The sequence below is a fragment of the Rhinolophus sinicus genome, chromosome 14, assembly GCF_057876585.1.
Source record: "Rhinolophus sinicus isolate RSI-liver-muscle chromosome 14, RSI-T2T, whole genome shotgun sequence".
Lineage (NCBI taxonomy): Eukaryota > Metazoa > Chordata > Mammalia > Chiroptera > Rhinolophidae > Rhinolophus > Rhinolophus sinicus.
In genome coordinates this window covers 70,145,961-70,170,363 of record NC_142514.1, presented here as the reverse complement: position 1 = coordinate 70,170,363, position 24,403 = coordinate 70,145,961, and the positions used below count along the sequence as shown (strand labels likewise).

Sequence of the window (24,403 nt, the reverse complement as noted above, 5' to 3'; positions counted from 1 at the left end):
TTACTAACCAATGTTACCCCAATAAATTTAATTAAAAAAAAAATCCGAAGTTTTTCTTTGGAAAATTCTAAAATTTGCTAGAATGACCAACAGATTTGAAAAGGAAGTAATTTTCATACCTTCCTTTCTTTACAAAATAGATACACTTAATATATAAAAAATAGTCCTTTAAATAGTAATAGTCGTGGTTTTAAAAAAGTTCTGGAGGGCTTCCACTAATAAAAAGCAGTAGTTTCTCACCTAATTCTTACTACCCTTAGTGTCATTAGCCAGAAACAATATCATAAATTTTTATAAAGTTGATGTATAATTTTTGATCAATGTACAGTTCTTAAGTGTACAGTTTGAGTTTTGATAAATATATACGCCTGTATAGAACCCACATGCCAATTAACATTTCTATCATCTTAGAACATTTCCATTATCCCAGAAAATTCTTATGCCCTTTCTAGTAATCTTACCCCCCGAAACCTCTTTTTTGATTTTTATTGCCATAGACGTATTTTGCTTGCTCTTTTTATGTAACACCTTTATTGAGTTATAATTCATATGCCATACAATTCACCCATTTAAAATGTACAATTCAGTAGTTCTTCGTGTATTCACAGAGTTGTGCAACCATCATCACAGTTAATTTTAGAACATTTTCGTCACCTCTAAGAGAAACTGCGTATCTATTAGCAGTGTTTCCCATACATCCTTCTCCCGTCACTCCCACTGCAGTCCTCAGCAACAACTAATCTGTTTTCTGTATTCTAGATATGTTATATAAATAGAATCATATACTATGTTTCCTTTTGTGACTGGCTTCTTTCACTTACCATAATGTTTTCAAGGTTCAGCCATGCTGTAGCGTGTATCAGTATTTAATTCCTTTTCATGACTGAATACTATTCCATTTTATGGATGTACCAGTGTTTTTTAGTCCATTCAATAGTTGATGGACATTTGAGTAGTTTCCACTTTTTTGGCTATTATAAATAATGCTGCCATAAACATTTGTTGTATAAGTTTTTTGTGTACATAGGTTTTCATTTCTCTTGGATATACCATTTTCCCTGAAAATAAGACCTAGCCGGACAATCAGCTCTAATGCACCTTTTGGAGCAAAAATTAATTTAAGGCCCGGTCTTATTTTACTATAAGACCAGGTCTTATGTCATATTATATAATATGACATCATATTATATAATCATATCATATCATATTATATAATACACGATCTTACATTAATTTTTGCTCCAAAAGACGCATTAGAGCTGATTGTCTTGCTAGGTCTTATTTTCGGGGAAACATGGTATACTTAGGAATGGAATTGCTGGTTCATATGGTAATTCTATATTTAATCAATTGAGGAGTTGCCAGACTGTTTCTGAAGTGGTTTTACCATTTAACATTTCCATCAGCAGTGTCTGAGGGTTCCTTCTTCATATCTTCACCAGTACATGTTATTATTGGTCTTTTTGATTATAGCCATCCTAGTGGTTGTGAAAAGTTGTCTTATTATAATTTTGATTTGCATTTCCTTAATGACTGATGGTGTTGAACATCTTATGTGATTATTGCCATTTGTATATCTTCTTTGGAGACATGTCTATTCTGATTCTTTGCTCATTTTTTAATTATTAGGTTGTTGTCTTTTTATTATTGAGTTGTAAGAGTTCTTCATACAAGTCTCGGGTTGCAAATATTTTTTCCTGTTTTGTGGGTTTCCTTTTCACTTTCTTGATGGCATCCAGAGAGGTACAAAACATTTTTAGTTCTGAGGTCTAGTTTATGTATCTTTTAATTTTGTCATGTGTGCTTTTGGTGTCATAAGAAGGCTTAACCCAAAGTCATGAGGATTAACCCCTATATTTTCTGCTGTAATATATTTGTTCTTGAACTTCATGTAAGCGGAATCATATAGTATGTATTCTTTGCATCTGGCTTCTTTCACTCAGTCTAATGTTTGTAGGATTCATCCATGTTAATGTACATAGGTATTAGCAGTTTCTTTTTCTTGCTGAGTAGTATTGCAATGAATTAATATATCACAATTTAATCATTTTTTTTTTAATATTTGGGTTGTTTCTGTGTTTGGCTATTATGAATAAAACTTATATGACTTTCGGGGCCGGCCTGGTGGCTCAGGCGGTTAGAGCTCCATGCTCCTAACTCCGAAGGCTGCCACTTGGATTCCCACATGGGCCAGTGGGCTCTCAACCACAAGGTTGCCTGTTCAACTCCTCGAGTCCCGCAAGGGATGGTGGGCTCCGCCCCCTGCAACTAAAATTGAACATGGCACCTTGAGCTGAGCTGCCACTGAGCTCCCGGATGGCTCAGTTGGTTGGAGTGTGGGCTCTCAATCACAAGGTTGCCAGTTCGATTCCTCGACTCCTGCAAGGGATGGTGGGCAACGCCCCCTGCAACTAAGATTGAACATGCACCTTGAGCTGAGCTGCTACTGAGCTCCCGGATGGCTCAGTTGGTTGGAGGGCGTCCTCTCAACCACAGGGTTGCCGGTTTGACTCCCGCAAGGGATGGTGGGCTGTGCCCCCTGCAACTAGCAACGGCAACTGGACCTGGAGCTGAGCTGCACCCTCCACAACTAAGACTGAAAGGACAACTTGAAGATGAACGGCACCCTCCACAACTAAGATTGAAAGGACAACAGCTTGACTTGGGGAAAAAAAAAAAGTCCTGGAAGTACACACTGTTGCCCAATAAAGTCCTGTTCCCCTTCCCCAATAAAATCTTAAAAAAAAAACGAAAACTTATATGACTTTGAGCTGTACGTCTTTTTGTGGCATATTTTCATTTCTCTTGCTGAGTCATAGAAAATTTATTTTACTTTATAAAGAATTGCCAAACAATTATTCAAAGTAGTTGAAACATTATCCTGCCATCAATACCTGAGTTACAGTTGCTCCCATCCTGGGCAGTGCTTGGTGTGATCAGCCTTTAGAATGGCAGCCATTCTAATGTGTCCATAGTGTGGTTTTAACTTGCATTTCTTGATGACTAAAGATGTTGAACACTCAATGGCTTATTGGCCACTTGATTATCTTGTTTTCGAAATTGTCAGTTGGTCTCGTATTCATTTAAAAAGTGTGTAGTTTGCCTTCTTACTGATTTTAAGACTTCATACATTCTGGATACTAATCTTTTGTCAGATATATATGTTGACAATATTTTTTTTTCTGTCTGTGGCTTACTTTTTTATTCTCTTAATGGTATTTTTTGAAGAACAGAACATTTTAAGTTTAAAGTCCAATTTTTTAATACATTTTTTCTTTTATGGTTAGTATTTCTTTTTGTCCCATTAGCAAATCTTGCCTACTCCATGATTGTGAAGAGTTTTTCCTATTTTCTTCAAGAGCTTTTATAGTTTTAGCTTTTATATTCAGCCCTATTGTCCATGTTGAGTCATTCTTTAAATTAAATTTATTGGGGTGACAATGGTTAGTAAAATTACATAGCTTTCAAGTGTACAATTTTATAATACATCATGTGTATATTGCATTCTGTGCTCACTATCCAGAGTCGGTTCTCCTTGCATCACCATATGTTTGACCCCCTTTACCCTCTTCTACTACCCGCCTCTTCCCTTACCCTCTGGTTGGGAACACTAAACTGTTGTCTGTGTCTATGAGTTTTTGTTTCTTTGTTTGGCTTGTTCCTTTGTTGCTTTCAGTTTTTATCCCACATATGAGTGAAGTCATATGGTTCTCAGCTTTTTCTGTCTGACTTATTTTGCTTAGCTTAATCTCAAGATCCATCCATGTTCGCAAAAGCGGGTATTTCATCTTTTCTTATGGCTGAGTAATATTCTATTGTGTATATATACCACACCTTCTTTATCCAATCATCTATTAAGGGTCACTTTGGTTGTTTCCATGTCTTGGCTGCTGTAAATAAAGCTGCAATGAACATTGGAGTACATATATCTTTACCAGTTTTGAGTCATTTTTATATACTATATGAGTTAAGGCAGGGACAATAACTTTTTTGTTGTTGGTTTTTGCTTTCTTGCTACAGGGACTATATCTTTAAATAATGTGATGTGTTTACTTGGACTGTTTCATTTGTAACTTTCTCACAGTTTTGTATATTTGTATATGTTATTTCAATTTCCTCTGAAGGTGAATCTTTTTCTCTAACCCATCCATGAATTCACTTGGCATTTCATGATTATTTTGAAAGTTACAATTTGACAATCTGAGACCTTTCTGATGCTCTAAAAGCCTTCTGTTTAGGCACTTTTTCGTCTGTACATCCATTGTATCTCATACTATGTTTAGCTTAGGAAATATCATCATATTCTATTAAACTACATGTCTCTCTGTTGATGGTAATGATGCAATTTAATTATTTGGCATATAGCAAGCATTCAATGAATAATAAAGTGAAATGAAGAACTTAGGTTCAAATGTTTTAGTAAAGTTTGTTTCTCTATTCCATTTAGAATTCTTAGGGTTTAGAATCATACATAAAATTACTTACATATGTACACTAATTTTTCTGTGAGATACATCATGGATTTACTGAAATATATCTATGGAAAAAGTACTTAAAGTAAAACATGATCATTAATTATACTTTTCTAATAAAGAATATTTATGGCAATAATTCACGCTTAATTTGGCTGCTTTGTGAATTTTTGTTTCTAGCAATATTTGGGACATTTTATTTAAATGATTTCTGCCATGAAAATGTATTAAATTATCCCATGAATAAGGATAGCAATTGTTTAATATCTATTATTGTGTTATTGAATATAACATGTTTGGGATTTGAAGGTTTTTTATTATGGGAGTTCTGATTTTATTTCAATTCAGTCAATATTTAGTTTTCTTTGCTCTGAGCTAAATGCTTTTAGGGTTAAAAATCTGGCTCACAAAGGGTATTTCTGTAATCTGCTAAGTAGGGTTTGACCCAAGTATTTTTTTTTCTTTGTTAGTGTTTACTATATCATAAATTAGTGTTGGGAGCATTTCTTGTACCCTAAACACATCACTTTTTGAAGGAGTTACTGGAATAAGTAGTAGCCATGTTAAATACACAAATAGATGTTTTAGGACCTTGACTTGAATGATATAATTTGCATCTTTATAATGATAGAATCACATTTTCCAATCTTTCTAGCCTTGTGTATAGGAAATAAATAATAGATTTGATGTCATGGTGAGTCTCAAAACGGGTCTCTAAAATTATCTTAACCCATCTTTCCTGCAGATAAGGTAGAGGCCTAAAATAGGGTTGCAAACTCAAGGCCAACAGGACCTTATGAGTGCAGAGGTCTCCATTTAACAGTGTAAGCCCACTAATGACTAACAGCTGTTACCATGTTTCCCCGAAAATAAGACCTAGCCAGACAATCAGCTCTAAGGCGTCTTTTGGAGCAAAAATTGATATAAGGCCTGGTCTTATTTTACTATAAGACCCGGTCTTATCTAACATAATATGATATAAGACCGGGTCTTATGTCAATTTTTGCTCCAAAAGACACATTAGAGCTGATTGTCTGGCTAGGTCTTATTTTTAGGGAAACACGGTAGTTGGCCTGAGTTTTGGGGAGATAGTAGAGATTATGGAGATTGAATGGGTTAAGTAACTACTGTAGCTACATCCCGTTGGTCCTGTGCAGGAATATGGGCCTGGTTTTGCCTTATCTTTTTATTTTTCAAGAGAATCCAGAATTGTAAATAAATATAAATGTAAGCGTATATAAACAAATAAATTAAATCTTCCAATTTTAATATTAGTAATTGTTCAGTTTTTTTACACAAATACTGCATGGACCAAACAAAACACTTTTTGTTTGGGACAAATTAGATATGCATGAGTGAAGCAAAATGAAAAAAGAGAAGGGATTTGGTTAATCTGAGTGGCTCTGACTTACTTTTTTTAGTCCTGGACACATTGTAAACATGATAGGATTTGTTCTTCCGTAGAATTTGTTATACTTCTTCCAAGTACAGCTTCCTTTTTCCTGAAGCCTTCCTAACCACTTTTCTCACCAGATTTCTCCTAATTTGAATTTTTAGTGAAGGTGAAGGAAAATTATGACAGGACTAATAGCACTAAAACATTCAACATAATTTACTGTTTCAAATTTTGAAATTGTTATGCTTAGATGAAAAAAATGCAGCAGTAATTTTTTAGATGTCAACCAAGTATTATTGAAATGCATATTGTATAGCTATGGCTAATTTGCTGTAGTGAAGCTCTGGTAAGTATCATTACTTCATCTAGTATCACTGTGACATTAGGTCTTGAGCAATTTTTAATTATGTTTTAGATTGTTAGAGACGGACAGTAAGTCTTTAAGATCTGTAAATGGGTCAAGAAGAAACAGTGGTTCCTCCCTTGTATCAAGTTCATCAGCCTCGAGCAATCTCAGCCACCTTGAAGAAGACTCTTGGATACTTTGGGGAAGAATCGTTAACGAATGGGAAGATGTGCGCAAAAAAAAGGAAAAGCAAGTTAAGGTATTCATATTCTTTGTTGGAGTTCTTCCTGTTATCCCAAAGGGAATTCAGCATGGATTAACAGGATTGAAAAAAAATCAGATTCTGTTACTTTCCAGGTAATAGAATAAAGAGGTCTCCCTTATGTATTTTCATTTATTTTTACCCATTGTTTTGTTTGTAGATATTAGTTATTATAGAGGTTTCCTAATTGGAAATATAGCTGGAAATTATTTTAGAAATTAAATTCTGTCATTTTATAGATTCAGAAATGAAGTGACATCCTACATCCTTGAATTACCAATATTTTACTTTCTTTTTGCCTATAACAGCCCTTTGTAAGATGATGGTTACTACCATTGACAGCTCTGCAGATTATCAAGTCCTTAGTATCTTTGGAGGCCATATTCTGAGTGAGATGACAAGAATTTATACGTAACATTGTAGCTTCACCAGAACAGGATACACCCAAGGGCCAAATCTTAGTCCTTTAATGATAAGGTTCCCTAGTCTTATTATAAAAGTACCTTTGGGAATCATAAATTTGATAAAGTCTTCCACTTCACTCCAACCCTCAATAAATCTTCTTGGCTTCCAAAGTAGGAGACTTAAATAATCATTTTTTAAATTTTACTTTTATTTTTATTTTTAGGAACTTGTTCGTAAAGGGATACCCCACCACTTTAGAGCAATAGTTTGGCAACTTTTATGCAGTGCACAAAGTATGCCAATTAAGGATCAGTATTCAGAACTCCTGAAAATGACTTCGCCTTGTGAAAAATTGATCCGAAGGGACATTGCTAGAACTTACCCTGAACATAATTTTTTTAAGGAAAAAGATAGCCTTGGACAGGAGGTTTTATTTAATGTAATGAAGGTAAGTTCTATTTACTCATTTTTTGAAATGAAATGAATTCTCAGAAGGTTGAAATTATATTTTCCACAATGAAGCATGAACTCTCAGCCCAATAATCAGTTGCTTTGGCAATAAATTGGGCTTTAGCATAATTTTTGCTTTAATTCTGATGCTACATTACTGTCTAGTTTGGAGAACTTATTAGAAGATTCATCATATTGTTTGGTATTAGTTGGCCAAAATCAAATAACCTGTAAATCACTATACATTGAGAGATCCTCTGTGAAAATGAATAATTCACCTGCTGTGAGTTTCACATTCTGGGAGCAAATTTTTCTACTTGCTATGTATGGTCAGTGTTGTTAAGAGCTCTTAGTCCTTGGAAGTGTGTACCATTGTAAAATTTTCTTTTCCCTTCCCATAATTCCTTTCCCTTCCAGCTACCTCTGTGAAATATTGATTTCTTGTTAAACTATTTCATTTTTGCCGGTGCTTTACCTTAACCAGTGCTTTGCCTTAACTCTGCTTTTGTCTTTATCAGGTATACATTTTAAATGATTTTTAAGCTGTTACATTCCTGAGTACAAATTCCTTTATTTTCTTGTCCTTAGGAGACATCAGTTTCTAATTGGGAAATTGCAAAAAGAATATTTTATGTAATCATTTGCTTTTTAAATATTTGTAAGATAAAATCTACAACAAACAAGGAAGAACTTTTATAAAAAATAAATGGTCTTTATAATTTACCTGATTCACTATTTTCAGATTTTTAGAGAAGGTATAATATATTGTGTTAAAGTATTTTGAACAATATTTTTTTACTTTTTAGGCATATTCTTTAGTGGATCGTGAGGTTGGTTACTGTCAAGGAAGTGCTTTCATAGTTGGACTGTTGCTTATGCAGGTAAGTTAGTATTAAATATCCAATTAACTTCTCTATTAAAGTTGGACTGGAGAATTTAAAAAGCGTCCTTGTTTTTATTAAGTATAAGTAGATATTAGATATTTTTGTCTAGGCAAAATTTAAATAGAAATATTTAGTTTGCACTTTAAAACATTAAAACTGTTGAAAATAACATGTAATAATATCCTACTGCTAAATGAAATTTCAACTTCTTGGTGTCTACATTTGGACCATAATATTTTCTAAAGCCTGTATCTACTTTTAAACCTTAACTTATATGCCAATATTTAATGAAGAGTTATTGTTTCCCAACCAAGGAGGACATGATTAGTATTGATATTAAATGTTTTTCATGTTGTATAATGTCTTTGGAATTTATACAGGAATTTTGTTTGTCATGGTGACAAACTGGGGGCTTGTTTTGGGCTCTAAAATAGTGGTACTCAGTCACTTTTACTGTCCCAGGGATATAATATATACGTCCATTCGCAGTAACTTATTTTTTAATGGGTTTGGATGGGATGTTTTCAGATGTCAGAGACAGGACAGTCGTAGCTTTGAAGGGAAATGGCATATAGTGTTATCTCTTCAGCCTTGTTAAAATTTGTTTTCGAAGTCCTCATCCTGTATATTCAGTCTCAAGCTAAAATATGATCTGAAAAGAAACCTTGAAGATAACTTGATTTGAATCATACGGGCTGGTTTTTGCATCTTAGCTCTGCACTGAGTTCTATGAACTTGGGTTAGATCATTTAACTTCTCTCTATGGGCCTTAATTAGGTAATACTTTCAGCTTCGTGGTGAGGGTTATATGAGATAATATATATAAAAGCCTAACATGGTTTTTGGCAATAAAGTAGACTGCAGTAAAAGTTCAGTGACTTGCCCAAGATCACATATCATGGTAGATAAAAGCAAACTGTTTCTCCGATGCTTTGCTTCAATTTCCCAACAGTTCCACCAAGTTTTAAAGCTCTGTAACTGTCAGGAATATATACACACTTCTTTTCTGAGTGGCAAAACCCTCATGTCAAAGAGGGTTTTATAATAAAAATGACTGATTTTTGCTTTGTCTTATAACCTAAGAACTGTTTCTAGTTGTTGCAGAATAGTTGTCCATTTCTAGGTGATATTAGGTTATAATTTTTAAAAATCCTAGATACGTTAATGTTGAGGTATAGCTCTTTTGCTAAATTGTGATTTTTCCTAATTTATAATTGGTTAGATTGGTAGGCCTTTCACTGTTGAACTCAAACATCCCTATTATCAATCCAGTGATTTTTGTCACAATTCTATTCCTTTTACTTTCATATTAGCTCCAAAATTACTGTTCAGTAGTTATTTCTGTTGAGCATCTAGAGAGTAGTTTTTCCTTACTTGAGGTATGAATCTTATAGCAGCTGATGTAACTCTCTAGGAAGCATAAGGGGCCATCACACTTTTTCCTTTAAGACACTGCAGGCAGTGCTGGTAGTGATACTCTCATTCATAATTGATTTACTTAACTGTTGTTGTCACTGGCAGCTGATACACTACCATAATAATAATCATTTAATATCCCGGGGCCACAAACTAGGAAGTGCTGTGCAACCAGATTCAAAAGCCCCTCTCTTTGTTTCTAAAGCTTATTTTCTTACAACCTATGCTATATTGCCTCCCACGACTAGTTTAGAAACATTTTTACAACATTAGCTTATTTAGTACATGTTGTGTTAAAGTAGTTAAAAGTGCTGGGTATATATGTTTTGTGTATATCTTAGTAGTCCTATAAAAATAGGTGATATTGTCCCCTTTCGACCTTTGCAAAAGACATGAATTCTTACTAACTCAGTGTCAGAGAAAATATGTACCAGCACTGAACTCTTTTTCCCCCTTTTTCTCCTCCCCCCCCCCCCACCCACTCCGGTTCAAGCTGTTGTTTCTCAGTCTAGTTGTGTAGGACACAGCTCCCTGGCCCATGCTGACATTATGAGCAATCATTTGGTCATGGTTGGCTGCTGGCCACTCACGGCAGCACACGGTAGGTAGCCCATGGCAGCACACAGCAGCCCATGGTAGCTCACACTGGTTGCCAGCCACTCATGCTGGCTGCCGCTCACGGCGGCACACGATAGCCCACAGCAGCCCGTGCAACACACGGCAGTCCACAGCAGCTCACACCAACCGGCTGCTCATGGCAGCCCAGCTCCAGGGAGAGCTGTTTGCTCACAATCTTAGCTGTAGAGGGCGCAGCTCACTGGCCCATGTGGGAATCAAATCTGCGACCTCGGCGTTAGGAGCAAGGCGCTCCAACCACCTGAGCCACCGGGCAGGTACTCTTAAGACTCAAGTATTCAGATCTCTTTCTAATAAAAAGGAATGACTATGAAACAACTGGATGATTGATTGTTCTTCATATTTATATTTTACTTGGTGTTATACTTTTGCACTTTGTGACCATTGTTTGAATTTTATTGAGAAGGACCCAGTGATAATGTTTTTTATATCTCCTTTTGGTCCTTATATTCAGTCATTTCAATTTATTTTTAAAAATAGCACCATGTTTTAAACCTCCTCCAGTTCCCATATCAATGCTATTGCAGAGAGGAAGCAATGTAGGATTTGCCGGCAATATCTGGGTGTGATACGGGGTCATGTCTCATGAAACTGAAGAATGGACACATGGACCAGGGAGAGACAAAGGGTTGTAAAGGAAGGTAGTTTATTAAAAGCAGGAGCAAGGTTACAGCTCCCGAGCGGGAGGGGGTACCCGAAACTGGGAAGCCCACTAGCTAAAGCAAAAGGCTTCTACTTTTATATTTCTCTTCTACCCGGGAGGGGAATATTGGAATGCTGGTGTGTTGGTGCTTATTGGTAAGGTGTTTATTAAATTCGTTCTGTTGTTTAGCCTGGGGAAGGCTTTTCGAAAGAAATGTCTTTGCTGCCTTGGGGCATGATTGATGTTTCTGTTTTGTGAAGAGTGTGTTATTTTGAAAACTAAAAAAAAAATGGCCATGGGGCGGATGAGTGGCTCTGTTGGTTGGGGCGCGGGCTCTGGGCAGTGGGGCTGCTGGTTCAGTTTCCGCATGGGCCAGCGGGCTGCGCCCTCCACAGCTGGAGTAAGGTCGATGAGCTGCCGCTCAGCTCCTGGGTGGCTGGATGACTCAGTTGGTTGGAGCTCTGTGTCTCGACCACAGGGTTGCCGGATGGACTCCTTGACTCCCGCAAGGTATGGTGGGCTGTGCACCCTGATATTAACAACGGCACCCTGCAACTAACAAGGGCAACTGGACCTGGAGCTGGGCTGCGGCTTCCACGGCTACACGATTGGGGGTACAACAACTTGACTTGGAAAAAATTTTGGAAGTACACAGTGTTCCCCAATAAAGTCCTGTTTCCCTTCCCCAATAAAATCTTTAAAAAAAAAAAAAAAAAGAAAGAAAGAAAAAGAAAAGCCTGTCTGTCTTTAAAAAAAAAAAGCCAGTATTTTGTTTTTGGTCAGCGTTTCATTTTTGCTCAGTCCACCAGGGAATTCCTGACTGCCTGATGTCATACTGCATGTCTCAGAAATGGATGAAACTTTTTTGATACCATCAGAAGAGAAGAAGTCCTTGTAAGACAAAAAAAAAAGGGGGGAGATTCATTGATTCATTACCCCTGTTAACTGGAGTGAGGGGTGGAGGGAAGATGTGGAAAGGGGAAGGTAGCGGTGGGAGATGAGGTTGGAAAAGTAGTAAGGGGTGACATCATGTAGGATCTCGTAAGGATTTTGGCTTTTATTGAGGATATGGGACGCCACTAGAGTGGCTTTTTGTTTTGAGCAGTGGAGTGAAATGCTCTAAATCATTTGAAAGCATCACTCTGGCAGCTCCATGCAGTATGGAGAATAGACTGTTGGGAAAGGAGTACAAGGGAGGCAGCAGAGTGAATTACCAGAGAGGAAGCTCTTGCAGTTGTCCAGACAATGGACTACTTTCTTGATGATGCTATGGACAAGGTATTGGGGTGAGAAGTGGTTGATTCTTGAAATATTTTGAATATAGAGCCAATAGGATGTACTGATAGATTGGATATAGAGTAAAAGAGAAAGAAGTCAGTATTGAGTCATAGGTTTTTGTGCAGAAGTTTGAGGCAAGGAATGGCAGGGTAGGACATTAGGAGTGTTGTTTGAGATGTCTGTTGGACATGCAGGTGGAGATGTTAAGTGGGCAGTTGGAAATATGAGATAGGAATTGAGGGAAAAGTCCAGGCTGGTAGGTAGAAGAGAGAGACTAGAGGCCATAAAAATGGGTACAGATGCAGGTAGCATGGTAGATGTGGTAGTGTGAGAGGGGGAAGAATCTTCTTTAATTGCTTCTTTTAAAAAGATTGAAATAGCAAGCAAGGTGGGGAGGAGGTGCTGGAAGCTTGAGGACAGATGAGAAAGTTTGAAATTGTCTAGGAGAATGGGGGTGACTGAATTAGGGTAATAAAGTATTAATAGCTAGCATTAAAGATCCGCTGAGATTAGTGGTGTTGAATTCAACATGAGACCAGCCAGCATGGTTAAGTGTTTTTGTTTTTACACAGCCATTTACTGCTGCCTAATGTAGTTGTAGAGTTAGATTTATCCACGGGTGAATAATCCACAGTTGAAATTATAACAGACAGAGAGAGAGAGTGAGAGAGAGAGAGAGAGAGAGCGAGAAGTAATTGTGGATTTCAGCGAGTGGGTACATATAACAGCAAAGTGAGCACAGGAGAGTTGAGAACAGAGAAAAGGTAGTGTTTGTATATGATAGGACTGCAAGATCAGATAATTGTAAATACTTTATGTGTATTAATTTTCATCGCATCCCTGTGAAATAAGTAGTTATTTTACCCATTTGATAGATGGTAAAACTGAGCAACAGAGAGGTTGAATAATTTGCTGAAGGTCACATACTAGCTATTACTGGCGTTGCAACCTTGGGTGGTATGGCTCTAGAGCCTGAACTACTAACTGCCTGCCAGGATCAGTGAAGCAAAGCAAGCCAGAGATGTGGTAGGCCAAGGAATTAATCCACGTGAAAATGAGTGGAGATTGTGGGGGTGACCCAGAGGTTGGTAGATACTGCAAAAAAAGCCGAGTAATGGGTAATGCCTGCTGCCATGTGGTTCAGAGAAAACTAGAAGTTAATGCTGTGGAAGTGGCAGTGAGGTTCAAGGAGGGACATACACCTCTCTACCCTCTGGCTTCTTCCAGTGCTGTGGGAGAGAAACAGTCAACCTCAGGGAACAGCAAGGTTTTGGTATTGAACTATTTTTAGGGGAAAGTCAGATTTCAGTTAGAGGAAGGAAGAAGAAAGAACGTTCAATAAAAAGATTGAGGATATAGTTAGGATATTTTGCTGATGGCAGATTATGAGTTCCAGAAAGTGCTGTGAAAAAGGTGTTGGGAAGGTTGGAAGTGGGGCTAGATTAGGGGAACAATAGAACCACATAGGGTGAGAGTTACGGGATGTTGGGCTGCTTGTAGTCACTGATTTAAGTCAATGGGGCCGTAGGGCGTGATAGGATTAAGAAGAATTATGGCTGTGTATGGAGGAAGGAAGGAAGTGCACGTTTTGCTGAGATGTAGAGTAGATGTTGAGGAAAATTTGCCTTCTTTGGTTGATGTGAGCTTTTGTCTATTAGCTTTTTTTTTTTTTTAAAGATTTTATTGGGGAAGGGGAATAGGACTTTATTGGGGAACAGTGTGCACTTTCAGGACTTTTCTCCAAGTCAAGTTGTTGTGCTTTCAATCTTAGTTGTGGAGGGTTCTGTTCAGCTTCAAGTTGTTGTTCTTTCAGTCTTAGCTGTGGAGGGTGCAGCTCAGCTCCAGGTCCAGTTGCCGTTGCTAGTTGCAGGGGGCACAGCCCACCATCTCTTGCGGGAGTCGAACAGGCAGCCTTGTGGTTGAGAGGACGCGCTCCAACCAACTGAGCGGATGGCTCAGCGGCAGCTCAGCTCAAGGTGCCATGTTCAATTTTAGTTGCATGGGGGCGCTGCCCACCATCCCTTGTGGGAGTCGAGGAATTGAACTGGCAACCTTGTGGTTGAGAGCCTGCGCTCCAACCATCTGGGAGGCAGCTCATCTCAAGGTGCCATGTTCAATCTTAGTTGCAGCGGGCAGAGCCCACCATCCCTTGTGGGACTCAAGGAATTGAACTGGCAACCTTGTGGTTGAGAGCCCACTGGCCCATGTGGGAATCGAACCGGCAGCCTTCGGAGTTAGGAGCACGGAGCTCTAACCGCCTGAGCCACCGGGCTGGCCCTGTCTATTAGCTTTTATCTGTTCCTGTACATGAGGTGATTTCTGTGCTGTGATCAGGGGTTGAGTAAATTCTGCCTTTGGTCTCATTCTCCCGAGCAGGGGAGATGAGCTGAGGTTGGTTTTCTGTTTGGTCTCATTCTCTTGAGTAGGGGATATGTGAGATGAAGCTATTCTGTCTGTACTGTGAGGTGATAGCTTAAGGTTAAAGAAATTCTTGATCAGGGTTTGAGAGAATTTCCTCTTTGTTCTGTCTGTTTCGCCCACATCAGCAGATGAAGTAAAGAAGTAGCTAAGTTATGTCAGGATGACGTTACAGGCACATTGCCAGGCCTTGTTGCTTATCCAGATGAATTGCCTCTTCGGCTGGATGGGCCCCATTCATATCAGTAACTGCCGGACCCTCCCGGAACTGGCCATTGCCGGAGGGGTTGGCAGGAACAAGAAACTTGGCTCTGAGGTACATCTGAGGAAACATATAAGACCGATCTCATTTGGCAGTATAATTATTATTATTTCGTCATTTGGTCATTTGTCATTGGTGATTTTTCATCATTCTAACATTTTGAAGACTTCCAACAACATGCATCTTACAACACCAGGGGATGTCCTGACTTCCAGCTGTGAACCTGGTGAGGTCTGGCTGGTTCCGGCCTCTCCAGTGTTGTTCCCCAGGGTTAGTCTTCTTGAGAACTTGTTAGCATCTAAAAAACTTCTATGCGGCTTGCAGCTTACAACATCAGAAGACGTCTTAACTTCTAACAGCAACAACAACAACAGCAGCCACATTCTTCAGATTGTTAACACCTTGAAAACTTATATGCAGCTTGTAGCTTATAGCATCAGAAGACACCTTGACTTCTAACAACAACAAAGACAACAGGAGCAGCATTCTAGGGAACTAACAAGCAGCAGTGTGGGAGACGCCTGAGTTTCTCTCAGCTACAGACTCAACAAGGTCTTGATTTATGACTTTTCCAGTGTTGTTCTCCCCCAGTATGGTGAGCTTTTGACATGTACTGTAATAGTTACTATCCTGTAGAGCTTATTACGGCTTTTGAATACTCCTTACTGATATTATTTGTGTATTTAGCCAAGTGATTTTTGATCAATAATAAACATATGTTGGGATCTCTTAAACTTATTAGTATGTGTGTTCCTTTGACATGACATTGTTATCAATGTATATAGTTTAGTCTTAACCACCTTTACCTTCTGACATTAGCATATTCTATTAATTGCCTTTATTTTTTGCTATTGCATATTGCTAAATAAATTGATTAGCTACTAAATAAATAAAGTAGCCCCATTCCAGCGTGTGTCCCTCCTCCTTCTTTTTTCCGCTCGTCATTACACAAGAGTAACTCTTGGCTCCTGTCATGACTGTGTCAGGGATAGGAAAAATGTATTTTTATTAGAAGCAGTCTTCAGTAAGAAGAATGTACATACTGTGTTTCCCCGAAAATAAGACCTAGCCAGACAATCAGTTCTAATGTGTCTTTTGGAGCAAAAATTAATATAAGACATGATATTATATCACATCACATCACACCTGGTCTTATAGTAAAATAAGACCGGGTTTTATATTAATTTTTGCTCCAAAAGACTCATTAGAGCTAATTGTCCGGCTAGGTCTTATTTTCAGGGAAACATATTATACACAATGGAATACTACTCTGCCATAAGAAAAGATGAAATAGTGCCATTTGCAACATGGATGGATCTTGAGATTATTTTGTTAAGCAAAATAAGTCACAGAAAAAGTCGAGAACCATATGATTTCATTGATATGTGGCCTTTAAAACTGAAAACAACAAAGGAAAAAGACAAATAAAGAAACAAAAACTCAGACACAGACAATAGTTTAGTAGTTACCAAGAGGGTAAGGGGGGAGGTGGATAGTAGATGAGGGTAAAAGGGATCAAATATATGGCATTGGAAGGAGAACTGACTCTGGGTGGTGAACACACAATGTGAGATATAGATGATATATTACAGAATTGTGTACCTGAAACCTGTGTTATTTTACTATCGTCACCCCAATAAATTTTAATAAAAAAAACTCCAGGAATGCACAGAGATCCTTTGACGTTTTCTCTTTTGAAACATACTGGTATAATATGAATGAGCATTAGAAAATTTTATCATTTTGAGAAAGATGAATTAATAATTTAGATGAATGTTATTTGCTTAAATATGAATATCTGTGAATCTCTTTATAGAGCTTTTACGTTCATTATCTTATTTGGTATAATTTGCTAGTAAGTTACATATAAAATGTGAAATTAGTACCTTTAAGCCCCAATTACAAATTCTTTTGAAAACTTATTTTACAACTTTTTTTTTTTAACACTTACACCATGTCACTTTTGCTCAGAACTTTCTAAAGGCTTCCCATGTCACTTAAGGTAAAAGTTCAAATCCTTATAGTCGCCTCTAAAGCCCTGTATAATTTGGTTCCCTGTTATTTCTTCTCCATAACCTAACATTACTCCTAATTTAATAGTCCCTTATTTGCTGTTTCTTGAGCATGCCAATCTTGATTCCATTTCAAGGCCTTTGTATTATTCTCCCAGGACTCTTTCCTCAGTTGCTCCCTTACTTTCTTCAATATTCTGCTCAAATGTTTCCTTATCAAGGGACTTTCCCTGACCTACCTATGTAAATAGCAGTGCATCTCCCCAGCATTCCTACTTGGTTTTCTTTCCATAGCACTCATCACTACCTGACATATATTAATTGATTTATTCCATGTATTGTCTATCTCCACCCACTAGAAAGTTCAGATTCCTTGAAGGTAGAGATTGTGTTTATTTTGTTCACTGGTATAGACTCAGAGAGAGAGAGAAGTCCCTAGCTCTAAAGAGTCGTTGTTGGTTGAATTAATGAATTAGGCAAGTGAGGCAGTTAGTCTCAGAGACTGTTAAATTTATCTAATTTCTCTTTCTCAGTGATAGAATGGGAGGTTAGAACCTTCCGATTTCTAGTCCTTGCTCTTAACATTGTATTACACGGCCATTCAAAACAATGTTTATAGTTGGATGGGTACTTTGTTTAAATGTACTTTATCTTATTTCTATATCACAGAACATTAATCATACTTTGCTTTTTTTCTGCTAATGTAGATGCCAGAAGAAGAAGCTTTCTGTGTATTTGTTAAATTAATGCAAGATTATAGACTTCGTGAACTTTTTAAACCAAGTATGGCAGAATTGGGCCTTTGTATGTACCAGTTTGAATGCATGATACAGGTAAAAGTGTAGTGTTAACAAAACGGCATATTGCGTTTTTGTCATCGGTTTGAGTGACGGCTAAGCAAATTTAATGTTAAAGGCGTTAAAGCAATTGAAAAAATTAGTGTTTTAAACACCTGATTATTTTTTGGTAAATTAATACACAATTTAGACCTAATTTCCATTTAGGCATTGTCTGCAGATATCTGCACTATCACAGTCTGCAACTTGACTGCGGTTGAAACCACAGGTATATTGAAACCTTAAGCATATGTGCCAAATGTATCATAACCCCATTGCCTAAATGCATGAGTTTTTATTATGCCCTGTTATAGCCTATTATTGTTATGTAGACTCTCTTCATGTAGACTACATAAAGTTATATAGACTATTGTTATGTAGACTGTCTTTCAGGAGCCCATGATATTATGACACTGACATTAAGTTCATTTCCTTTGAGATTGTCTCTTCTCTTTTAATCCTCTTCCTTTCCTTTTTCTTTTTATCTCATGTTTTGCTAGCCTGTAATCTTTTTTTTTTACAAAAATGTTTCAATCCTTTTATGTTGCTCGTTTAAGACTCAGAGTCTAGTGACTGCATGAGGGTGAAGAGAAGAATCAAAATTAAGTGAAAAATACCTTTGAAATATTTTACCTTTCTCGATTTAATTTTTATATTTTATGTATAAATAAATTTACTATATTGTCCTGTAAAATAATGGTGTAAATATTCTTATTTACTTAAATGTCAATGAGATAAGCAAAATTTAAGAATATAGGTTAATGATTCAGGTGGCTTGAGATCCATTTTTACTAGTCTCCTTTTTCCTGGCAGCCTTACCCACAGGGATTTTTAAATCCTCTGTCTTTTGTATGTGGTGGGAGGAAGGCAATTTGTAAAATGTTTTTACATTTTAAAGAAAAATGCAAAGGTCTTGAGATGATTCTTAAATTTTTTTTTTTCTGAAATATTGTTTGTTTTTATCAGCCTTTAAACTCTCTTGGTTTATTTTTGGTTAATGTGTCATTTATGTTTTGAATTACTAGAGTTGCTGAAGTATCTGTATTTACAGTGAGATGGTAGGAAGGTAAGGATAGGTGGTCAATGGTAGATAACACCTGAAGGTATTTCAACATAGCATTTCTTTCCTTTAAAAAAAATGTTTTTGAAATATTATAGTTTAAAAAATATCAGACATCCATCTACCCACTAGTAGGATGAAACAAATTTAAAAGTTTTACTTTATTTTTTTATTAATAAATCAAATGTTATACATACAGCGAAAGTCTTAACTCCACATTCTTTCCCTCTTCTTCCCTTCCTACATAGTAACCACTATCCTGGATGTATCAATTTCTACATCTTAACTTTTCCATTGGGTGCCTGATCTTATCTTTGTATTTGGTATAGGCTAAGTTAGTGTACATACAATGATCTGGTTTAAAATAATCAGTTTTACTATGTTTTAATTGATTCTTTCCTTCTCTTTAGGAGCATCTTCCGGAGCTCTTTGTACATTTTCAGTCTCAGAGTTTTCATACCTCAATGTATGCATCATCCTGGTTTCTGACTATCTTTCTTACGACTTTTCCACTACCAATTGCAACAAGGATATTTGATATCTTTATGTCTGAGGTAAGCTAATGGGCAGACTGAACAAGGAGTCATTGTAATTAGAGCAGGGCAATGAGAACAATAAAGGAGACCGATGACCTATGCTGAACTGCTTACATGGATAATCTCATTTAAACCTGTAACAACCCTAGCAGGCACTGTTCGTTTCCCCATTTGATAGATGAGGAAGCTGTGATTTAGAGAAATGTTAAATAGCTAGCTTGTCTATGGATACAGCACATTGTGGTATAGGATTCAAATCTAGGCAGTCAAAATCTGGAGCCTACACTCTTGAACTTCTGTATCACCTCCTGATTGATTTAATGAGAATTAGTGAGAGATAAAATTTGCCTTATAATTAATATGTTGTAATGCATATATTATCCAAAGAACAAGAAGTAATTAGTATAATTTTCTTGTATTCCAAGAACACATCGCAGGTAGTCCTTTTAATTGTCATTGACATATAGTGATCCTTTGTCTTCTGTATTTTGGATGAGAAGGTAGGAAGGTCAGGATAGGTGACCTGAAAATATTATTAATTGTTATTAATTACATATTAATTAAACCCAATGTTAATTGTTATTAATTACATCTTGGGAAGATTAATTTGTATTACCTAGCTAAATTAGGTTAGCCTAGAGCCAGCAAACTATGATTTGAGTACTGGTTCACACGCCAAATTTGTCCTTCCTCTTGTTTTTTTAAATAAAGCTTCCTTGAAGCACGGTCATGCTCAGTTATGTGTTACCTTTGTCTGTTTTGGGGCTACCATGGTGGAATTGACTATTTGTGAGTGTGACCATATGGCTCACAAAGCCTAAAGTATTTTCTATCCAGCTCATTACAGAAAATATCTGCCAACCTCTAGTTTAGATATCTAACTGTTTACCTTGTTCTTTTGAATGATTAGTTTTTGTTGATGGAAGAGTAAGACAAATTTGGCTTTATGTAATTTGTTTTCTCAGGGTTTAGAAATAGTGTTTCGAGTAGGATTAGCACTTCTTCAAATGAATCAAGCAGAACTGATGCAACTTGACATGGAAGGAATGTTACAGGTAAGTCAGTCCATGATTTTTTAGAATGTCTTTAGATTTTACTATTAATTAGTTAATAAACAGCTCTAAGTGGTTCTTATATTTTTCTTTCATTGTTTCTTAGCACTTTCAGAAGGTCATCCCACATCAGTTTGATGGTGGTCCAGACAAATTAATCCAGGCAGCTTACCAAGTCAAGTATAACTCAAAAAAAATGAAAAAGTAAGTGTTTTATATTTTGATTTTTAGTTGTACACGTTTGTTGAAGCATATAGGAAATTAAGTAGGAGTTGTAAAACATTCTAATAAGTGCAGTTTTCCTCCTCAGTTTGTATAACAGTAGTATTTTATTTGGTGGTAATGGTTTCAATATAACAAATTTAATGTTGGAATTTCATACTGCTCTTAATAGCAGTGCATGGGACCATTGTGGATTACCTTTATTTTTCCTTCCCATTCCACATTGATTAGGATTAGAAACCTGGTAAGTACAACCGGGATGCCAAAAAAATGTATACTAGCGGACACTTTGGTCAGCGTTGCTCAAGCAGTAGTTTGCTATAATCAGAAGTGTCTGGACCTGATGGTAACCACTTTGAGCACCTCTTGTAATTGCAGAAGTCAAATGTGACTTGTATTCATCTTTTGTTATCAGTATATGTTGAATATTACAATTTGAATACAGTTTTCCTTTCTTAAAATGTGTAAACGTTTTTTGTGGCACCCTCTATATATGAGGGTACTATTATTTTAAAAACTACTTTTATGGTGTGGTCCAATTCACTGACATTCTTTTCTTCTCAGTTGACCCCAGACTGTCATTTAAATTCAAGATTAGCATAACCAGCAAGAAAGACTTGCAGTATGGATTAAGAACTTAAGTTTTTATTTATTGTGTAGTACTTTGTAATGAAACTTTTCTTGGTGTATACTTCATTAAAGTTCAAGATAAGCAGTCTTGGTTCATAAATATTAATTTTTGAAATATGGTAAAAGTGTTAATTAAGAATGACAGCTCTTACTCTTCTAGCTTTTAGTACTTAAAATAAATATTAGCCTGAGGTCATCATAGTTAGCATTTCTGACACTAGTTTCTATGGTTATAAGATGCTTTAAAATGATAACAGTACTATAGGTTGGAAGTTCTCAATATCTTTGCTGCTGCAACACGAAATTACATTAACACATAGGACATATTCCTATGGACATTCCTACTCCAGAAAGTACATTAGAATGTGAGTGAGAATTATGTTATTAAAATTAGTTGCAGAAGCAAGTCAATTTATGAACTTCAACTATTATTGTTAAAAAATTACTTGTGAAATTTCTAATAACCAAGCACATTACACCGTCATGTTGAGACATTATAGACTAAAAAGCTGATCTTTGCTGTAACTGATAAAAACCTTAAAGAGCCATCTCAATTTCTGCCTGTTGGTAAAATCATATTTATTAATTAATTTATTTATTTTGAATTTATGTTATTTTTTTCTGTTCATTTCTTTTTTTTTTTTTTAAATTTATTGAGGTGACAATTGTTGGTAAAACCGTATTTAAATCACATTAGCCAGAAAGTGAATTTATTTTACTTTTATAAAGACTAATTGAGAGGGCCGGCCCAGTGGCTCAGGTGGTTGGAGCGCCGTGCTCCTAATGCTGATGTTGCCGGTCAATTCCCACATGGGCCAGTGAGCTGCACCCTCTACAGTTAAGATTGTGAACAACGGCTCTCCCTGGAGGTGGGCTGCGGTGAGCAGTCAGAGGTTACTTTGAGCTGCTGTGGGCTGCTGTGGGCTGCTGTGTGCTGCCATGGGCCACTGTGTACCATGAGCAGCCAATGGCTAGCCTGAGTGGCCGGCAGCTGGTGAGAGCTGCCTTGAGCTGACCAATACCACGACTGACTGCCTCGGCCAGGGGGAGCGCAAAGCTCATAATACCAGCATGGGCCAGGGAGCTGTGTCCTACACAACCAGACTGAGAAACAACGCTTGAACTAGAGTGGGGTGGGGGAGGAAAAAGGGGGGAGAAAAGACTAATAGAGAACAAGATTCTCCTTTTAGATCTTATTTATCACCAGTATAATCCTATTTCTGAAATTTCAGTTACGCTACTTATCAAACTTCTGACTCCCTAGTTCTTTCACTCCCTTATTCATATTAGCTCTGTTCTGCTTTATCAGGATCCCTAGCCTGATGTCTAATAGCCTTCTTCCGATCTGAAAAAGTGTATCTCCTCTGATATTTTGTATTCACGTAGCCGAGTGTTGGAGAAAACTGCATAGTTAGTGAGGTTGCTGGCGGTAAATTGTGTCTCCAGTGCCATCCTATGTATATTTTTATTGACCTTGATTAATTCTCTCATTCCCCACAGTGGTTATTTCAAACCTTACCATTCTTCTCAAGATCCCATCCCCATTTTGCCGTTATCTAACTCTTCAGCAGAGTACCTTACTTCTTAATTTATTAGCCATCATTTTTAAACTTTCTGAACATTTTTCCTGTAACTTCCAGCTTATACAGACTTAGCCATAATTTCTTTTCTTCCCTTTTCAGTATTTATGTTCTTTATAATGATAAATCAGAATACTAGATGTTTTTCATTCTCATCTCTTCCAGGTCCTTGCTCCATTAATTGTTCCTTCTGTTCTTTTTGTTTGTTTATTTTTTCTTCAACCCCTCTTTCTGTTGTTCATTTTATTCAACATATAAAGGCATTTTGGAGTTCTGACTTACAAGCAACAAAAACAAAACCTTCCTCAATATAGCATTCCATTCTCCTTTTATGAAGCTTAATTGTGAAGGAAACAGTAGTTTATACTCATTAGCTCCAGGTCATATTTCATCTGCCTTTTTTCAATTGTGACGTTTTTCAAACATACAGAAAAATAGAGATTAGAATAATAAAGAAATATCCATATGCTTGTCTAGATTTAACAGTTAATATTTGTTCTATTTCCTCCTTGTATTTTCTTTTTTAGGTATTTCAAAGTAAATTACAGAAATCATGACATTTCACTCTTTCATACTTTAGTATTCATCTTTATAATATAAAGGCATTTGCCTCCCTTAGACCACATTGCTTTTACCACTTAACAATAATTCCGTGAGAGTGTCTAATACCCAGTCTATGTTCCCATTTTGTCAGTTTGCCAAAAACGTCTTTTACCGTTAATTGCATTTTATTCAGGTATTCTCTTATATTTCTTTAATTTAGATCAGTACTGCCCATTCCATTCCTCTTTTTAATATGCTGACATGTAGAAAAGAGCAAGTTAGTTGTATGGAGAATATCCAGTTTAGTGATTTGTCCAGTCATCCACATGATGTCATTTAACTTTTGTGTCCCTTGTGTTTTCTGTAAACTAGGAACCAAATTGAAAGGCTTATTTGATGAAGCACAGCCATATTGGCAAGAATATTTAATAGGTGATATTGTGTACTTCGTATTAACCTAAAGAAATACATAATATTTATCTGTCCCACTATTATTAGTGATGCCATGACTGATGACTGGATTGAAGTAATGACAGTCAGATTTTGTTTTATTATAATGGGTTCCCCTTTACAAGCATTGAGTAATCCATATTTGATACTTGAGCACCGTGAGAGTATCTAGTTCATCTTGACCTTCCTCCTAATAGCTTTAGTATCCATTTGGTAATGATACTTTTCATGTTGAAATTATTTCATTTGGGTGCTTGCTTTGGCAGCACATGTACTAAAATTGCAACGATGCAGGAAGATTAGCATAGGTATAAATTGATAGTTACGAAATAGTCAAGAGAACATAAAGTACAGCATAGGGAATATAATCAATAATATTGCAATGATTATATATAGTACCACATGGGTACTAGACTGATTGTGGGGATCACTTCAAAAATTATATAAATGTCTAACAACTATGCTGTACACCTGAAACTAATATAAAATAATATTGAATATCAACTGTAATTGAAAATTAATTAAAAAAAATAAAAATTAACCAAATGAAAATTTTAGAACTAAATAATACAGTAACAAAAATTTCATTGAAAGCGCTCAATAGTTGAATGGCA

At 36.5% G+C, this 24,403-nt stretch overlaps 1 protein-coding gene across 6 annotated transcripts in view; it reads left to right on the top strand.

The window, feature by feature from the left end:
• EVI5 (ecotropic viral integration site 5) overlaps nucleotides 1–24,403 on the top strand; it is a 223,954-nt gene that overhangs the window by 67,307 nt on the left and 132,244 nt on the right. For all 6 annotated transcript variants that reach the window (XM_088791322.1, XM_019752853.3, XM_019752838.3 and 3 more), the window contains exons 3-9: nucleotides 6,284–6,473; nucleotides 7,105–7,329; nucleotides 8,138–8,212; nucleotides 17,588–17,713; nucleotides 19,187–19,330; nucleotides 20,278–20,367; nucleotides 20,471–20,568. In XM_088791322.1, coding sequence (XP_088647448.1) covers nucleotides 6,284–6,473; nucleotides 7,105–7,329; nucleotides 8,138–8,212; nucleotides 17,588–17,713; nucleotides 19,187–19,330; nucleotides 20,278–20,367; nucleotides 20,471–20,568 — 948 coding nt within the window. The remainder of the gene's footprint in view (nucleotides 1–6,283; nucleotides 6,474–7,104; nucleotides 7,330–8,137; nucleotides 8,213–17,587; nucleotides 17,714–19,186; nucleotides 19,331–20,277; nucleotides 20,368–20,470; nucleotides 20,569–24,403) is intronic.